Below are 18,915 nucleotides of genomic sequence, written 5' to 3'. Positions count from 1 at the left end.
AACATTCGCTGGATCACTGAAAAAGCAAGAGAGTTCCAGAAAAACATCTATTTCTGCTTTATTGACTATGCCAAAGTCTTTGACTGTGTGAATCACAATAAACTGTGGAAAATTCTTAAAGAGATGGGAATTAGCAGACCACCTGACCTGTCTCTTGAGAAATCTGTATGCATGTCAGAAAGCAACAGTTAGAAATGGACATGGAACAACAGACTGGTTCTAAATAGGAAAAGGAGTACATCAAGGCTGTATATTGTCACCCTGTTTACTTAACTTCTATGCAGAGTACATCATGAGAAACGCTGGGCTGGATGAAGCACAAGCTGGAATCAAGATTGCTGAGAGAAGTATCACTAACCTCAGATATGTAGATGACACCACCCTTATGGCAGAAGGTGAAGAAGAACTAAAGAGGCTCTTGATGAAAGTGAAATAGGAGAGTGAAAAAGTTGGCTTAAAGCTCAACACTCAGAAAACTAAGATCATAGCATCTGGTCCCATCACTTCATGGCAAATAGATGGGGAAACAGTGGAAACAGTGGCTGACTATTTTGGGGGGCTCCAAAATCACTGCAGATGGTGACTACAGTCATGAAATTAAAAGACTCTTACTCCTTGGAAGGAAAGTTATGACCAACCTAGACAGCATATTGAAAAGCAGAGACATTACTTTTTCCACAAAGGTCTGTCTAGTTAAGGCTGTGGTTTATCCAGTAGTCATGTATGGATGTGAGAGTTGGACTATAAAGAAAGCTGAGTGCCAAAGAATTGATGCTTTTGAACTGTGGGATTGGAGAAGACTTTTTAGAATCCCTTGGACTGCAAGGAGATCCAACCAGTCCATCCTAAAGGAGATCAGTCCTGGGTGTTTATTGGAAGGACTGATGTTGAAGCTGAAACTCTGAATACTTTGACCACCTGATGTGAAGAGCTGACTCATTTGAAAAGACTCTGATGCTGAGAAAGATTGAGGGCAGGAGGAGAGGGGATGATAGAGGATGAGATGATTGGATGGCATCACTGACTCAATGGACATGAGTTTGGGTAAACTCCAGGAGTTGGTGATGGACAGGGAGGCCTGGCATGCTCTGGTTAGTGGGGTCACAAAGAGTCAGACACAACTGAGTGACTGAACTGAACTGATAGCTGCTTTACAATATTGTTAGTTTCTGCTGTACAAAAACATGAATCAGGTATATATATACATATATCTCCTCCCTCTGGGACATCCCTCCTTCATGCTCCCCACCCCATCCACCCTTCTAGGTCATCACAGAGTTATCACAGAGCATCAAGCTGAGCTCCCTGGGCTATACAGCAGGTTCCCACTAGCTATCTATTAATATTTACACGTGATAGCATATATATGTCGATCCTAGTTTCAGCACATGGGCTTAGTTGCCACGTGACATATGGGATCTTAATTCCCCAACAGAGATCGAACCTGCACTCCCTGCATTGAAAGGTGGAGTTTTAACCACTGGACTACCAGGGAAGTCCCGACATAAGGTGTTTTTTAAAAAACAAATACAAAACACCACATCAAATGAACAACCCCCAGATAGAAATACAGATGACTTCCTAGGAGTTGAGCAGAGTTCTAATCCAAAGCTGTCTATCTACTTTCCCCACTTCCTCTGGTCTTTATGATATATCTTTAGCCCCACTCTTTTCCCTGCAATTCTACACGCTGGCCTAGTGTAATAATAAGTCAGGTTACATGGCTCATGCAATAAAACATACAGGACATTGGACACCAGAGATACAATGGTGACCCAAATGACCTGTCCCCATGGAGCCACAAGTCTAGTGGGGACACATGTTAAAGCATCACAAGTGTCAGAGTGTGATGACCCTGAGAAAGAGGATCAGGGAGGTGGGAGGCCCCTGAGACCTGAAGGAGGAGCAGAGGTGAGGTGGAAAAGCACAGGAAGGGGCTTTGACCACCTCTTCTTTCTGCGGGTCTGCCCTCCCCCCCACCCCTTCTCCCCTCCCTCTGCCTCATCTCTTCCTCAGACCCCTTAAGCATCTTCTGCCAGGCCACTTATCCCCCAGGCCATTTCTGCATTCTCTCTGCCCTAGGAGGGAATTCTAAGCATTCATTTTTGTATTATTAACAAAATACTTTTTGTAATGCTGCTGGGTTTCAAAGAAAAGCATGCGTCCTAGGGTCTGAGCAGTTTTCCTGGTAAAATACTATCCTGTAGGCCTTTAATAAGAGTCTAGTGTTTAAAGAAACAAGGCCAGGGACTTCTCTGGGAGCCCAATGGCTAAGACTGCACTCCCAGTGCAGGAGGCCCAGGTTCCATCCCACATGCCGTAACTAAGAGTTTGCATGCTGCAGCTAAGACCAGGTGCAGCCAAATAAATATTTAAAAAGACGGAAAACAGAGCTAAAAATATACTTTCTGTTTCTTTAAAAAATAAAGACACAAGGTCAGGGGTACCTAGTCCTTTCCTGGAAAACTTGCCTCTGGTGACTCTGAGGCCCAAAAGTCAACACAGGAAAAAGAATGAAAGGTCTGGAAGCTTCTGAAATGCACAGGATATATCAAAAAATGTGAACTTAAGCACGGGGCCTGTTGTCCCTTATTTATCCTCAGATATTCCAAATGTTTCCCCTATTTACCCACAGAAAATAAAACTAGCAAACTGGATCACACGCTTTCATTTTAAACATATATTCCTTCTAAGCCTCCACTGAGGGCAGGAGAACGAGGCGACAGAGAATGAGATGTTTGGACAGCATGCATTGGAGCAAACTCCAGGAGATATAGTGAAGGACAGGGAGGCCTGGCATGCTGCAGTCCATGGGGTTGCAAAGAGTCAGACACGACTGAGAGCCTGAACAACAAAAGCCTCCAGGTGATACCATTAACAAGAAAAGTGAACTCAAATTCAGTAAAGGGCGAGGGCTTAACACCATGGAGGAGCTCCAACTAGAATGAAGAATCAAGTTTTAAAATCACAAGAAGGACTTTTTATAGATTTTAATGCATGTATATACATCAAGTTCAAAGACTATCTCGCTGTCTTTCACAGTGACTGGAAAGAACAGTTAATGAAGTCATCTATAGCCATTGTCATTACTAGTAACAGAATCAAAAAATCGAGTGCACAGAAACACTATTTTTAAAAAGAAATTTATAGAAATAAAAATGGATGAGAAAGGATACACTCAGGGGAGCTGGGTTAAATAGTTCCACTTGGTACACACAAACGGCCCAGCAGACAGGGAGAACAAGACCCCTTCCTCCTCCCTAAAAGAAGGGCTCTTGGGCTCCAGATCTGTTACATTTAGGAGATTTCAATATGGTTGCTTTCTCTCTCTCCCATATTTTTCCTGTTATCTGAAAAATATCTCATAGAAGAGGACAGTGATGCCAGCCATGTCCTGGATTCAGTCTGCCTCCATGCAGCCCTTCTGGTCTTCCTTTCTTTGCCCTCAGTCTTATAAGAAACAAAGAAAGCTGGTTATGGAACCTTCCCAGGTTCACAAAGTGACTCCCAGCCAGGGGTAGAAAATGTGTCCAAATGCCTTAGTCTGCCCTGGGATGGAGATGAGAGGATAGAGTAACCAACACATCCCCAGAGAACCCACAGTTACAGAGGGGAGTGGGTCTAGTCCTCTGGTGGGTTGGGAAGGAAAAAATAGTTGCAAACCACTGGTTTAAGATTTGAAATAGCTCAGCTGGAATTCTGTTATCTCCACTAGCTTTGTTCGTAGTGATGCTTCCTAAGGCCCACTTGACTTCACACTCCAGGATGTCTGGCTCTAAGTGAGTGACCACACCATCAAGGTTATCTGGGTCATTAAGACCTTCAGTTCTGTGTATTCTCCCCACCTCTTCTTCATCACTTTTGCTTCTCATTTAATATTACCGATGTACTTGAATTTTGAGCTTCTCCTGGGCAGGAGTAAAACGGCTCATAATTCAGTTTCTACTTTGTCAGGCACATGGGAGGCGCCTGGTGAAAATCACTGGTGGGAAGAATGTACACTGAGCCTGGAGCCACCACGATAAAGGGAACCAATAAGATGGGCATTTTGAAAATCAAGCCCTAGGAATGCCAGGGTAGAAACAGGAACCCTCCTGCAGGGCTCGGGGCTGCAGAACTAGGTGAGGAGCCAAGCCTGCACCCAGGAAAGTCTGGGTCTCCACTCAGAGGGCAGAGTCACAGAGGGGGCGAAGAAGGAGCCCCTCCACTTTGTGTCCATTAAAGTCACCTGCTGAGGAAGCCTGGCTGGGGAGAGTCTGTGTTCTGTCACCTCTCCCAGGATGAGGATGGATCTATCAGAGGAATGATCCAGAAGAAATGTGGGGAGATACGGGCCCCCATTCAGTCAGCCGAGCAGGACCTGTGAGTCTGACAACCAGTGGTTCTTGGCCCTCTCAGACCCCCTGCCTCATCTTAAAACCAAGTATTTTCTAACACAACATTGCAAATCAACTATACTTAAAAAATAAATAAAACAAATATTTTCATTTGCTCTTCTTGATTCTGAATTGAGATTCATAGACAATATGATTGTCTCTATAATCTTAACAATCAATATCATACCTTAACTATAACGAATGAGAAATGAAAAGCAACGTATAATAAAATGTATTCCTAAAAAAAAAAAATAAAATGTATTCCTACATGAATATTCAGGAATGATTGCACTGGAAGACAAAATAGCTCCTGCAGCAAATTTGGGAGCAAATAACCCCTCAGGTTGATACTGCTCCAATGGGACCCCTGCTTTAGCCCAAGAGGAGTCCCCAAGTCTCTGAACTCCCCGGCCAGTCTGCTGGCAGCCCTCACTTTCCAGTAACTCAGCCTCTGGCTGCGAGAGAAGAGGCTGAAGGCGGGAACCAGACCGGCCCTTTCTTGCTCCACTGCTGTCTCATGGGGCATCTGTAGGGACCAACACAGGAGGTGGAGGAGCGCCATCGGTGCCGAGGCCTTCCGGAGTCCCCAGTTACACATCAATACCCCCCAACGCCATCCTCTGCCCACAGCTGCCAGCTTCCTGCCCAGTGATGCTACAGAAAAGGGAGCCCAAGAGGGTCAGCAGGAGGAGGAAGTTTCTGGCAGATGGACTTCACTTCCTCAAAAATCCCAGGCAGCACTGCTGGGTAAGTTCCGGTTTCTTTAGCTCTTTCACCTGGGTGCTCCGGATGCTGTTTCTTCACCTGTCTGGTCTCTACTTTAGGAACGGTGTCTAACTGCACGATAACGCCTCAGACGCCCTGTTTTGCCTACAGGAATCCTCCAGTCTGCTCATTTAAAAGCCCGGAGATGAGGAGAGGCTGCACAATGAGAGCTCAATGTGGCAGTGTGGTGCAGGGGACAAAGCGGCCCTGGATTCAAATCCTGACTCTGCAGCCTACCCAGCAGCAGTCTGAACCTAAGTAATTTAGGTTCTCTGCACTTCCAGTTCACCAGTGGTAAAATGAGGAGACGAAAACCTACTTTGCTGAGTTATATTAAGCATTAAACAGAATCGTTTAAAAAAAAAACACACACCCAGCCCAGAAACATAAAATGGTTTCTCCTGCTCTCAATTATCAGGAAGGCAGCTGAGAGTGGCAAGAAAAACAGGGTGCATGGAGCCCCAGAGAACTAGCTTCAAGTCTAGATCCTTGACTGCAGACGGTACATCATATAAGATGGAAATAATGACCGCTCGTTGGGAGAAGGGACATGCATGCCCCGGGGAATTCCGCACTGGTCAGTCTCATGGCCCCCATGAACGCTGTGGCATCACTGTCGCCTTCACTTCCCTGCTCTTGACTGAGAAGCATCCCAGGTCTTCCAGAGGAAAACCAGCTGAAGTGTTTACTATGCAGTCTGCTGTTTCGTTCACTTCCCCTACGATCACTGTACTGCAATTACTGAAGGTAGGGGAACCACAGCCTTCCTCCTTGAAAGTGGTATCATGTGTACTAGGGAGATAATGCAGTCTCAGTTTAAAGCAGGAGTTAAAATTGAGCAGGAGGAAAACTTCCTAGCAGAGGCATCTTATCTGTAGAACCATAACCCCTCCAGAGCATTCTTTATGAGGCAGACAGTTATCTGCAAGGGTTTGGCCCATTTGTGCCTGGAGATGGGAGAGGGGGGTCTGGTGACCTCAAATGCTCTTGGCAGGGCCAACCACCCATGGGTCCTTCTGGGACAGAGGTTCAGGGATGCTAGGGAGGTTCCGCAGGGAACCACCAGCTCCGGGGCCACCCGGTACAGCGAGCTGAGTGGGTGGTACAAGAAATTGAGGCAGGTGGCTGTGTAGAGGTCGGCGTAGCGCATCAGCTGGCTGGAGAAGAGTGTCTGGCGGAAGCCACACCGGAACAGGCTGCCCATCACACTGTAGCACAGGTCCAACTCCCGGCTGACTCTCTGGCAGAGGGGCAGCTCACTGATTCGAGATCCCGTTTCCCCCCAACACCCCAGACCTGCATCACCCACAAGTGAACCTGTCTATCAGGGTCAGGCCCAGCTCTGCCCTCCCGGGAAACAGTCCCCTAAGGACACTGAGGACTTCCCTCATAGCTCAGTTGGTAAATCATCTGCCTGCAATGCAAGAGACCCAGGAATGTCCGATTCCTGGGTCGGGAAGATCCCCTGGAGAAGGAAATGGCAACCCACAGTATTCTTGCCTGGAGAATCCCATGGACAGAGGAGCCTGACAGGCTACAGTCCACAGGATTGCAAGAGTCGGCCACGACTTAGCGACTAAACCATCACCACCACCAAGGACACTTGAGGCCCTCGCCCACCACAGGGAAGGGGCTGCCATGGCGCTCAGCCAGTGCGGGCTTTGGGAGGTGGGGCAGCTCTCTCTGCTTGGCCCCAGGCCCCACTCCCTGCTTCCCTGCCTGGCCCTGGAGAGCGACCAGCTTGCTCTACACTCTCAGCATCACTTACTCTCTGGTAAGACCCACACACCCAGCCCCACTCCTACCCCACTCCCCCTAGCAGGCCCCCACCTCATTACAGGCCCTGCCTTCAGAATCTAAAAAAGCATTCCACTCCCTGGTAGTCCTGTGGTTAAGAATCTGCCTGCCAATGCAGAGGACACGTGCTCAATCCCTGGTCCAGGAAGATGCCACATGCCTCGGGAACAACTATGCCTGTGCACCACAGCTATTGAGTCTGTGCTCTGCGACAGGAGAAGCCACCACAGTAAGAAGCCCACTTGCCTGTGCACAACAGTGAAGTCCCAGGTCAAAAACAGTTTTTTTAAAAAAAGAAAAGTGGTCCCGTGTTACCAAGTGTGACCTAGGGCTTCCCTGTTCCCCTTTCTGTGCCTCAGTTTCCCCATCTATAAAATAAAGGTGACAATCCCTGTCCAGGTCCCCACGAGGAGCTGTGGGAGAATCATGCGGCATGAAAGCACTGAATTTCCTACAAGAGGTTCAGCCGAGAACCTGCACTATTGGTCCCTACCGGGCCTGGGAAGGCCGAGTGGCCTGAATCCCTGTGGGACTCTTCCACCTCTAGTGACTCGTCAGGAAAGACACTAGGGAACATGTCCTTTCTTCACCCAGACCCACCAGCGCATCCACCCTAAAGCCTGTCTTCTCAGGCCCTTTGTCTGGCTGACCCCAGATGCTAGCCAGGCAGTGGGTCACATGAGAACCCAATCCATTCTCAAGGTTAATGGTGGAGATGGAAAAACCTCAACCCCTCAAGAGCACACTGCTGTCATTCAGCATGTGGGCCAGCAGAGGGCACCAGCTCACAAGGCCCAGTGGCACTCCTGGAGACTGGGGGAGTCATAACTAGGCTCTGGGGACCTGGGAAAGAGCTAATCCAGGCAGGCAACCTGGAGTCACACGCCTCACCCTCTGGAGGCCCATCCCCTCCTCCTCAGCACCTTGCTCTTCCCCGAATCTCCCTCTTGGTGGAGTTGATGAGTTGCAGGCTGTAACTGCTGTCATCTGTATGCCCGGTGCAAAAATGGCCACTTGACCCAGGAGGAGAGGAGCTGGGGGGCCCCAGAGACTCCAGGTACAACCTCCCCAGATGGCATGGGGTGGGAGGCACTCTGCGGGCACCCAGTGGGGGCGCTGAGCTGGGTGTGTGCCCACGTATGAGAGGGTCAGTGGTTCAGGAGGAAGAGCCTAGCAGTCAGGGTGAGCATCTCAAGGGGGTCAGAGTCCAGTTTAGTAGGGAAGCCCAGTCTGAAACAGATCGTGATTTCCTGAGCAACCTGGCGTGGACCCTGCTGCCAGGCGTGGACATGGACCACCACCCTCCATCCTGCTTCCCTCCCAGGGTAGGGGTCACAGGTCAGGCCACTCGCTGGTACAGGTCCACTAGATGCGTGTCCAGCCTCTTCAGTGTCTCCATTCACTCTGTGACATCAGTGACTCAAACCCAGCCCTTAGAACAAGCCCGAATTGTTTGGGTTCACAGTAACTTCAGACTTCTCAGCTGGAGGACTGGGCCTTGCACTCACTAAATTTTTCAGGGTGAGTAGGGAGGATGCAGTCAGATGAGGGAGTAAACCTTGGACTACAGAAGCACCATGGGGCTCTGGAGTCAGGAGACAGGATGTGAGTCTCAGCTTTAGCCCTCCAGGCTGTGTGACTTTGGGCAAGACACTTAACCTCTCTGGGTCTCTGTTTCCTCATGAATAAATAAATCCACTCTCATAAAGCACAGAGCAGACAGTATGATCATGGTCACTATGGACCCCACATAGGAGAGAGGGGACGATGACCATGGTGCAGGCTTTAGCATCTCTGGCCAGTGCCCCCTGCTGATCTGCCCCCTACAACTCACCCTTCTCTGGGGCCCAGATGCCCAACTCCCGGGACAGCTCAGGAACCACCAGACAAGTCTGCCAGCTCTGCTGCTTCTTGGACTTGAGGATGTCCCCAAAGATGTGATCCCCGATGTATAGGATGTCCTTCCCCCGCACCCCGAGCAGCTCACACACCGTGTCCAATGAACCTGCCGGACCAGAGAAGGACAGGCCCACTCACAGTCCTTCCTGTCCTAGGGAGCAGGCTGGGGACAGGGGCTCCTAGTCCTGTCCTGGCAGGCAGGCCCAGGACGTGGGCTTCTAGTTGAAGGAGGGTCGCTAAGGAGGAATGGGAGGGAGGGAGGGAGGGGAAAGGGGGAGATGGTACCTCCAGAGTAGGCAGCACAGTGGTGGTGAGGGCCAGTGTAGGTACCAACACAGAGCTTGTCCGTGTCCTGGAGGGGGCAGAGGGGTGCCCTGGTCAGAGAGGGTGGCGGGTTGGGACTGGCAGGGGTAACTATGGGGTGAGGAGAGAAGGGGGCCACAGCTGGCCCTGAAGGAGTCCCCTCCCTGGATCCTTGCCTCCAGGGACAGACAGACAGCAGAACAGCCACCACCAAGAGCAAGTCAAGCCTGAGAGGCGGGCTCCCTCCCCACAGTGTGGTTCATGGGTCACGGAGGACAGGCCTCGACCCCTGCATTACCATGTTGACCTGTCTCAGCACTGTGCCCTGCACGAAGAAGTGGGGCTTCTGTGTGTCCACGGACCTCCAGGGCCTGGCTGCAGCCTCAGCCTGCAGGTGGGTGGATGAGACATGGCGGGGCACATGGTGAGGCATGTGCCAACACACGCGCTCAGCCTGGAAAATCTGATTCAGGCTCTCAGCCAGGTCCTCACCCACAGCTGCCCCACTCACCCTGGCCGGGATGCCTGGCTCTGGACCGGTGAAAACTCGCCAGCTCCCCCATCTCAGCCCTGGCCTCTCAGCCAGATGGGACATCCCAGGGCTCAGGAATCTGGGCCTCTGACCACCCAGCATCCCCAGCCACGCTGGCAGGAAGGGCTCAAAAGCTATTAGCAGAGGCCAGCGCTGGATGTTGAGTGGCTGTGTCAGCCCCTGGAGTCCCTCATAGCACAGAGTCAGAGACCCAGGGACACAGAACGAGAGCACAGGTTCCTCCCCCCCCCCCTCCCACCCCCCGCCCCAGCTGGAGCCCTGCTTACCCATTAGCCGGCCGGGTCCCCACAAGGTATGTCACACTGCCCACCCCCAGGCCTGCCAAAGCCACTTCTCACCCCCTCCCTCACTCTCTTCTGCCCCATCCAGCCCCTCCCCAAATATCTAGTCACTTTTCCAAGGTCTCCCCACCCCTCTGGGCTCTTCCCATAGCCTGGCTGAAGTCACCAGTCTCTCACCCACTGGGGAAGTTCCAGCACCCACTGAGGAGTTTTCAATGGGCCCACTCAGGTGAAACGATCCCTCCCATACCCTTGTTTCCTCCGGAGGAGAGAGCTGGACATGGGAGGGACCTACAGCAAGGTGGCCCGGCCTCCCTGCCCTAGGCACAGCCTCCACCAGCCAGGCCCATGGCACTCACCTCACCAGCGCCTAACAGGTAGGTCAGGATGGCCTAGCAAGGAAAAGCCAGGAGTTAGAGCACCTAGCTGGGTTGGACCAAGGGCTGCCAAGGCCCTCAGCCCACAGGACACACCGGGGACCACAGTAGCAAGATGGAGGGGAAATGGATAATTTCACAGAGAACCTAGGCTTCCCTGGTGGCTCAGGGGTAAAGAATCTGCCTGCAGTGCAGCAAAGGCAGGTTTGATCTCTGGGTCAGGAAGATCCCCTGGAGAAGGAAATGGCAACCCACTCCAATGTTCTTGCCTGGAGAATCCCATGGACAGAGAAGCCTGGCTACTGTCCACAGGGTCACAAAGAGTCAGACATGACTGACTAACATTTCACTGAGACCTTAAAAGGCCAAGAAATGGAACCCAAGATACCAACCAGGCAGTGAGGGTTTCACCCCCACTGCTTCTCCACTCCCTCACTGTTTTTGCAGGGCCTCAGCTTACCCAGAGCCAGAAAGGAAAGTTCTCTGGCCCAGAGGCTGAGCCCCGCCCCTCCACCCACCTCCAATTACACACTCACATCTGTGTAGTTGTAGCTGCTGTTGGTGGCCAGGAACACTTTTCCCACCTCCCTCATCTTGTCCAGCAGGACAGGGATTCATGCCTGGGGCAGAGACAGGAGCCACCTCCAGCAGTGGGGCCTCCCCAGAGCTGCCCTGGGAGCCTGTTCTCAGGTTTCAGCCCCATGGGTGGGCAGGGGGCCCCAGGTCAGGCAGAAAGGCAAGGAACAAGACCAGGGTGCAGAGCTCTGTCCACATCTTGAAGAAGGAGCCAGGGAAAGGAGGAGCAGCCCCACTGCCCTGGGGGAGGAGGGGACAAGGGGGACAAGGCTTAGTCATGACCCTAGTCTACAGCCACTCACACCATCTCCAGTTATTTCTCTAAGTCATCCAAGGTCTTCTCCTTGAGACAGCCCCACAGGAGGGAGCAGAGCTGTGAGTTCACATCTCATGTGTGTATGTGTGTGTGTGCACGTGGGCATGCATGCACATGCCTACATCCAAGATGGAGGAACCCAGACCACCATCCTCAACCGGAAGCAGAGGGAAACCTTATGGGATCTGGGGACCTGGGTGCGGCCTGGGGTCCTGGGACACTCACCGAATGGTGGACATAATCCATGGCATCCATCACATCCTGGAAGAGGCTTTGGAAGGACATGAAGAGGTTCCCGTGCTGATAGCCCGTGTCACAGCTGAGTCAAGCCAAGAGGAAGGCTGGTAAGGGCCCCTGAGGTGACCACCACCCTGGAGCCCTATCAGTGGGACTCCTTCCATCCACAGTGAGCAGGACACTGGGTTCATGTCCCAGCCCTCTTGGGAGGGGTGTCACCCTGTGCTGAGGGTCACCCCTAGGGGTATCAGTTATACAGTTGGGGGCTCCCACATCTAAGGCCTTCCCACTGAGTTCTTGAAGCCCTGGGAACCCCTTAGGAGGAGCCTCTGCCTCCTGCTGGAGCCCCCACTTCAGGGCTTGGCCCCTAAGGGGAGCAGTATCCTGCTGGGTCACCCAGGGCTGGGGGAGGGGAGGGGCACAGAACGCACTTGATGTAGCGGGAGCAGCCAGAGAAGTCGTCTACCAGGCAGGTACAGAGGTAGGTTTCTGGGGGTGGGGAGGCTGGTCAGTCTCTGGCCCAAGGATCCAGGTCAGAGCCGGGACCACCTCACCATCAGCCCGCAGCCCATCAGCCCTCACCAAGCAGGTTGAACAGCATGTTGAGGATGTGAAACCGCTGCAGGTCGGCCCTCTGAATGAACTTGCTGGGGTAGAAGCTCCAGACCTCCAGAGGAGGGAGTGAGCACTGTGCCATGATGCCCCCTCCACAGCGCCCCCCAGTGGTCGGCCAGGCCCTGCCACTCCTTCGCGCCTGTCCCCAAACTCCTGTCCCTCTTTCTCCAGTTGGCATTGACGAGCCCGTGCTGTGTGCTTGACTCAGCCCCCACCGTCTTTCCTGCAGCATCCTTGCCCTCCAGCCGGTGCCTTACTCCAAGAGGGAGGAGAAGCCGTGGGTGCATTGCAGCAAATTCCCCTGGGCATCCACCTTCAGCAGGTTTCCGTAGAGCCCGTCGAATACCAGCCCCCTGGGTGAGGGCATAGAGGCTGTGAATGGGGTGCCGGGGCCGGGACTCGGCTCAGCATCCCACCCCCGGGCCCTGCTCGCCTGGTGGGGAAGGTGGGGACGTAGGTGTAGCGTAGGATCTCGTGTGGGTACCCGATGCACACCTAGCGCCGGAGCAGCAACTCCAAGGCCAGCGTCTCATAAGCCGGAGACTTGTAGGCTGCGGGCCAAGCAGACCCAGGCCCGCTGATGCCCATTCCCCGGCCGGCGCCCCTGGCCCCCAAATCCTCACTCCCGCACCCCCACCCCTCCCCCTTTCCGTTATCAGCCAGAGTGTAGTCCACGTCAAAGCCGAAGCAGCCAATCTTCCCCATCGTCAGGCTGCAGTTGACAAAAATCCTGGAAAGGGGAGGATGTCCGGATCAACGCCCCCAAACTCCAAGGGCCAGGGCTTCCCTGGACCTGCGTGTGTCTGAACACGCGTGTGTACCTGAGCACGTGTGCCAGCGTGTGAAGGGCTCCTCTCACCGTGGGAGTGTTCTGGGGGCATCCGCAAGAGCGAGGATGTGCCCTGGTCAGTGGGGGTTCACTTTCCTGATCAAGATCGCTGTGTCCAAGCTCAGAGATGTTGCGTTTGTCCCAGCTGGGCCGCACAAAGCGCCATGTCTTGGGGTGGGGGAGGGGGAGAGCCCCTCCCCCCACTCAGCGTACAGTCAGTTTTCCATGTGGTCAGCGGCTGCCCACCTACAGGAGGATGTTCCCTTGTGAGAGCAGGGGCTTGCCTGTGTGTGAGTGTCATCATCTCTGTGTATTTGAAGGAGTTGGCCCCAGGGCTGCTGTGTTGTATGGGGCATGTCAGGAAATGGGGTGTTTATCATGATCCCCTCACCCCCATCCATCTCACCGCTGATGCCAGTCTGGCTCCAGGGCCTGCGTCCACACTGGCCATCGCCACCAGGCGTGAGAAGGCAGTGGTTCTTTCTCCAGTCACCTGCCCACTATCAGTGGTGTCCAGCAGCTCTCCCCTCCCTCAAACCTTCAGACAACACTGCTGACCCTGCTGGCCCCACCCTGACCCCCATTGTCTCCTCCTCTGAGGGAGGAGTCAGCCAGGACAGTCTCTGGTGTCCCTTCTGTTTTTACGTGCATGTGCGCTCAGTCGTGTCCGACTCTTTGAGACTCCAGGGACTGCAGCCCTCCAGACTCCTCTGTTCATGGAATTTCCCAGGCAAGAATACTAGAGTAGGTTGCCATTTCCTCCTCCAGGGGATTTTCTCAACTCAGGGAGCGAACCCACGTCTCTTTTGCATTGACGGACTAGTTCTTTACCAGCTGAGCCATAAACTCTGCGAAATTTCCCTGAAATTGTCATCTGAATGTCAAGTTTGCTTGCCACATTTGTGGCTTCCTCAAACCAAAATTCATGATAAATTTCGATATTTTCCATCACTTCACTTACTGAATGCAAGTAAGTGCATTCAGTAAGTGCATGACAGTCAAGCTACTGGCTGTGCAGAAGACATGACGGTGTCTACTGCCTCATCTTGATTTACAAGCAAAACCTAGAAAACCTACAAAAAGAAGTGTTTGTGGTTTACCTAGGAATAATACACAAAATATTGCAGTTATTTTTAGTGAAGGAAATCAACTTTTGCATAATCAATTTCAACCTAAATAAAGTGTGAATTTTGTTTTAAAAACATTTTTAAATAAATAAATAAAAGTGTCTAATAAAGAAAGAAAGCACTTAGGATTCCTGCTTTGCAAACAATTCTAGCACATTGGGTTATCAATCTTCCTAGCCCACAACCATTTAAAGGAGTAATTTCTGGAGACTTCCTTCGTGGCTCAGGGGTTAAAAATCCACTTTGAGATGCAGGCGACCTGGCTAGGGAACTAAGATCCTGCATGCCTTGGAGTAACTGAGCCCCCACACTGCGACTACTGAGTCATGCATTCTGGAGCCCAAGTACAAAGAAAGATCCCACATGATGCAACTGAGATCCTGCATGTCACAACCAAGACCCGACACATCCAAATAAATAAATATGAATTGTAAAAAGGAAAAAAGAATTGCTACAAGTGTGCCTAATTGCTCAGCCGTGTCTGACTCTTTGCAACCCCATGGACTGTAGCCCGCCAGGTTCCCCTGTCCATGGGATTCTCCAGGCAAGAATACTGGAGTGGGTTGCTACTTCCTTCTCCAGAGGATCTTCCTGACCCAGGGATCAAACCCACATCTCCTGTGTCTCCTGCCCTGAAGGTGGATTCTTCACCCACTGAACCATCAGGGAAGCCCTAGAAGTGTACCAGAAACTATAAGAAATGGCAGATGACTAGAATCTCAGAATCAGGGGGAAAAAAGTACAAAAATAAGTACCCAAGAGCAGAGTCATTGTGATCATTTAGTGCAGAGCTGTAAACAGGCCCTGTGCTGTGCTGTGCTTAGTCACTCAGTCATGTCCGACTCCATGAACTGTAGCCCTCCAGTCTCCTCTGTCCATGGGGAGTTCCCAGGCAAGACTACTGGAGTGGCTTATGCCCTCCTCCAAGGGATCTTCCCAACCCAGGGATCGAACCCAGGTCTCCCGCATTGCAGGTGGATTCTTTACCATCTGAGCCACCAAGGAAACCCAATCAGGCCCTAAGCGTCCATAATTGCTGGTTTTGCAACAAAGCATGATGATTTCCATTTAGAGTTTTGACCTGGATCATCCAGAAAGACTTAAAGGATGTAGCATGTCCTCTTTTAAAAAGGAACACAAGTTTATGATACATTTGATAAAACATTCTCTCCAAAATGGCCAAACTCAATGAAATTAGACATCGTTGAAGGGATAGAAATTATCTGGGTGGAAGAAAATATTTCAGTGAAATAGTTAGTCCCATCCTTGGTAATTCCAAATGAACAATGGTTAGATGGTGGGGCAAGATTATGGAGGCTGCAGGAGGTACGTTAGCTCATTTTCACCCACCTCTGCCTAGAGCCCTCACGAAGACCTTGGACTTTTCAACAGCGTGGGAGACAAAGGCAGAGGGAATGTTTCAGAGGAGGAGGCTAAAGAGACATGCCAACTAACTGCAGTATCTACTCTCAGATATTCAATCGGGGAAGGGGATTTAACCCAAGGACATAATAAGGTCAACAAATAAGACTAGATGATCGACGGCAGCTTAAAGCACTGGCTCAGGATCAATTTGTAAAGTTGACACCACAAGAAAAATATTCTTGGAAAATATTGAAGTTTTCAGGGTGAAGGTCATGACATGTGTGACTTAACTTCGGATTGTTTAGGGAAAAAATTATGCATGTACACACATATGTGTGTGTGTGTCTGTCCGATTAAATCTGGGGACTCAGCAGTGAAAAATGTGGAGTCCTAAACACTGGGGACTTCCCTGCTGTCTTAGCAGTAAAGAATCCACCTGCAATACAGGAAATGCAGGAGATTCGGATTCAGTCCCTGGGTTGGTAAGATCCCTTGGAGAAGGAAATGGCTACCCACTCCAGTAAACTTGCCTGGAAAATTCCACAGACAGAGGAGCCTGGCAGGCTACAGTTCACGGGGTCACAAAAAACTGGACACGGTTGAAGTGACTAAACAACACCACCACCACCACTGGACCACCAGGGAATTCCCAACAATAGGTAAATCTTGGCAAAAAGAATAAAGATGTTCTTTGAACTATGTTTTATTTTTACAACTTTTCATAAACTTTTGGAATTATTTCCAAATTTTAAATATATATATTTTAATTAAGGAGGCCCAAGGCCCTCACATTACCACCTTGAATGGTCACTTCTGCTCCCAATTTCTTCTGAGCTCCCAGCTAGGCCCCTCCCATCCACCCAGAGGCAGCATAAAAACAGGACCATTCAGCCTGCAATCCTGTTGACTCTCATACCCAGGCTGTGCCTGTTTGGAAGGTGTCCAGGCCCAGCACATGATGGCCTTGTTCCCCATGGCCACCTGACACTCAGAAAGGTGGCCAGATCTGGGGCGCCCAGAGCATGGAGTAGGCCGGTCACCACTCACACTTCACCTCCACCTTCAGCTGGAGGTATTATTCCAGATCACACAGTTGGTCCACTGCAGCACAGTTTGAGGGGCCTTTTGTTTCCCTGAGTTTGGAGAAACTCTCTCAAAATCACCAGAAACTTCCCATAGACTGGGCTTCCTCACACAGGGGTGGGAGGTACGTGGAGGGATCGAGATGGGAAGTGGAGCAATACATCAGGAAGGCCATTTTTCTGTTTTAACAGGAAAGTAGGATTTATTGGTGAGTGTGATAAGGAGGGGACAGCGCCAAGGCTCTCCTGAGCACAAGGCCCACCATTTGCCCAGGGGCCACGATTAGGGATGTATTTGACTACACAGTCATCTGGGATGAGCCACTTTTCTGTCACTATGTTTTCAAATTCATCTACATTAAACAGTAAGTCCCGGGACTTCTCTGATGGTCCAGCAGCTAAGACTTGGCGCTCCCAAGGCAGAGGACCTGGGTTCAATCCTTGGTCAAGGAACTGAGATCCCACAGAACACAACTAACAGTTCAAATGCTGCAACTAAAGATCTCAAATGCCACAACTAAGACCCGCCCGATGCAAGCAAATAAATAAATAGGTATTTTTTAAATAAATAACAAACTCAGTAAACCCCCACTTCTTGGAGACATGGATCTTCTGGTGGCCAGGGAACTTGAATCTGGTCATGAATAGGGTCTCAGGGCTTCCCTGGTGGCTCAGTGGCAAAGAATCCGCCTGCAAAGCAGAAGCCACAGGAGACACAGGTTTGATCCCTGGCTGGGGAAGATCCCCTGGAGGAGAACATGGCAACCCACTGCAGTGTTCTTGCCTAGAGAATCCCATGGACAGAGGATCCCGGCAGGCTACAGTTCATGGGGTCACAAAGATTTGGACACGTCTGAGCAACTTAGCACATACCAGGGCCTCAATCACATGCTCCTTGCTCTACAGCTTGGTGCAGATGGACATCATAATTTGGCCAGTGTGCACCCTGGTCACTGGGTCCTGGGGCTTTCCAAAGGCACTGCACATACCTATCTGGAGCCTATCAGAGCCTAAGAGCTCCAGCACAGAGCAACATCTTGTTGATGCAGGTGATGTGAAGGGGTGGAGCCACACTTGGATGTGAAAGCTATCTTTGCCACAGATTTTCACCATGACATACATGCAGCCTCTGGGGCCTCGGAGGACAGCTCCCTATCCTCATCAGACACTGTGTGCCCAAAGAGTGGGAACTCATCCACTTTTGCCTTCTTCTACCCTAGGTCAAAGATGCGGATCTTGGCATCAGGGACATTTCAGCAGAAGTGAAACTCTGGGTTCGGCTTGTTTTCACGATACCAGTAACACCAGGCAGGGCAGAAGCTCATGGCAACAGCAGGATCCTCAGTGGGCATGCCAAAGGGAAAGAGTCATCAGGAAGACTTTTTGTTTGTTTTTCTTGGCAGCACCACGCAGCATGTGGGGTCTTAGTTCGCTGAGCAAGGATCGAACCCGCTCCTCCTACATTGGAAGCATGTAATCTTAACCACTGGACCACCAGGGAAATCCCAGGAAGGTTTTTTTTTTTTTTTAACAGAGGGGCATCCTGAATGAGATCTTCTGGAAATGTAGGGTTTGTATTAGTTTAGAGGAGAAAGAGATTTCATGTCGCCCACAGTGTGCCCAGTGCTGAGGGGCTGGAAGGAAATTGACCCATGAGGACAGTGGAGGCTGGGCATTGGCAATGGGAGCCGGGGCTGGCCCAAGGGGGCTCCTACTCTCCGATGTGGCCACCACAGCCAAAGCACATGTCGCCAGGGTGAATAAGGAGGGACGTGACTCCACTTGCAAGAAGGGCCTGGCACTGAGTCAGCGCCCACATACAACTCTGCCCCAATCCTGCCCCACCCAGGGCAAAGGCCAGTCCCCTAAATGGGTGGGGGACCATGGAGGGAGAGATTTGGGGTAAGAGGTTAGGAAGCTTCCAAGATCCTGTCTCTCTCACCATCAAAACAAAGGAAGTGGTTGGGAGTTTGTGGTGTGGGTGTGAGTGCAGATGTGAAAGTGGGTGTGGGTGTATGCATGTGTACTGACTGGCCCCTTGACCATCCTGACCACCCCACAAGAACACAGGATGGGAGTAGGGAGGCCAGGGGCCAACATTCCCCCTCAGGACATCATACAGCACTTTGGGGCCCCTCTTTTAGGTAAAATTGGCCTCTGAGGGAGTGAGGTGAGGCCTCATTTACCCCTAACGCAATCTTGCAGACCCAGGGTCCCCACAGGATCTCAGGCTGGCAGGAGGTAGAAGAAGCCAGAGCCTGGGAGAGAGTGCCCTCCTGTCTCTAAACTGACGCAGCAGTCTGAGCCCAGGTTGGAAAGGAATTTCCAGACAAAGAGCATTTTGGAAGTGAAGGAGTAAAAGAACAAAGAGCAGAGGTAAAAAGGGCACTGCGAGTGCAGTGGGCCGACCTTCTGAC

At 51.3% G+C, this 18,915-nt stretch overlaps 1 protein-coding gene and 1 pseudogene across 1 annotated transcript; both read right to left on the bottom strand.

The window, feature by feature from the left end:
* Positions 1-1,868: 1,868 nt before the first annotated feature.
* Positions 1,869-13,375, bottom strand: NT5DC4 (5'-nucleotidase domain containing 4). The gene is given in 18 exon segments (XM_070472734.1): positions 1,869-1,894; positions 4,713-4,907; positions 7,878-7,933; positions 8,291-8,342; positions 8,773-8,943; positions 9,123-9,189; positions 9,439-9,528; positions 10,334-10,366; positions 10,888-10,971; positions 11,232-11,300; positions 11,469-11,562; positions 11,912-11,969; positions 12,063-12,158; positions 12,357-12,448; positions 12,529-12,651; positions 12,757-12,825; positions 12,917-13,092; positions 13,331-13,375. Coding segments are annotated over 18 exon segments (1,596 nt in total).
* A 4,003-nt stretch (positions 13,376-17,378) lies between these two features.
* On the bottom strand, positions 17,379-17,823 carry LOC110132579 (large ribosomal subunit protein uL16-like; annotated as a pseudogene).
* Between the last annotated feature and the right edge of the window lie 1,092 nt (positions 17,824-18,915).

Source organism: Odocoileus virginianus, chromosome 2, assembly GCF_023699985.2.
Source record: "Odocoileus virginianus isolate 20LAN1187 ecotype Illinois chromosome 2, Ovbor_1.2, whole genome shotgun sequence".
Taxonomy (NCBI): domain Eukaryota; kingdom Metazoa; phylum Chordata; class Mammalia; order Artiodactyla; family Cervidae; genus Odocoileus; species Odocoileus virginianus.
This window is presented reverse-complemented; position numbering and strand designations above follow the sequence as displayed.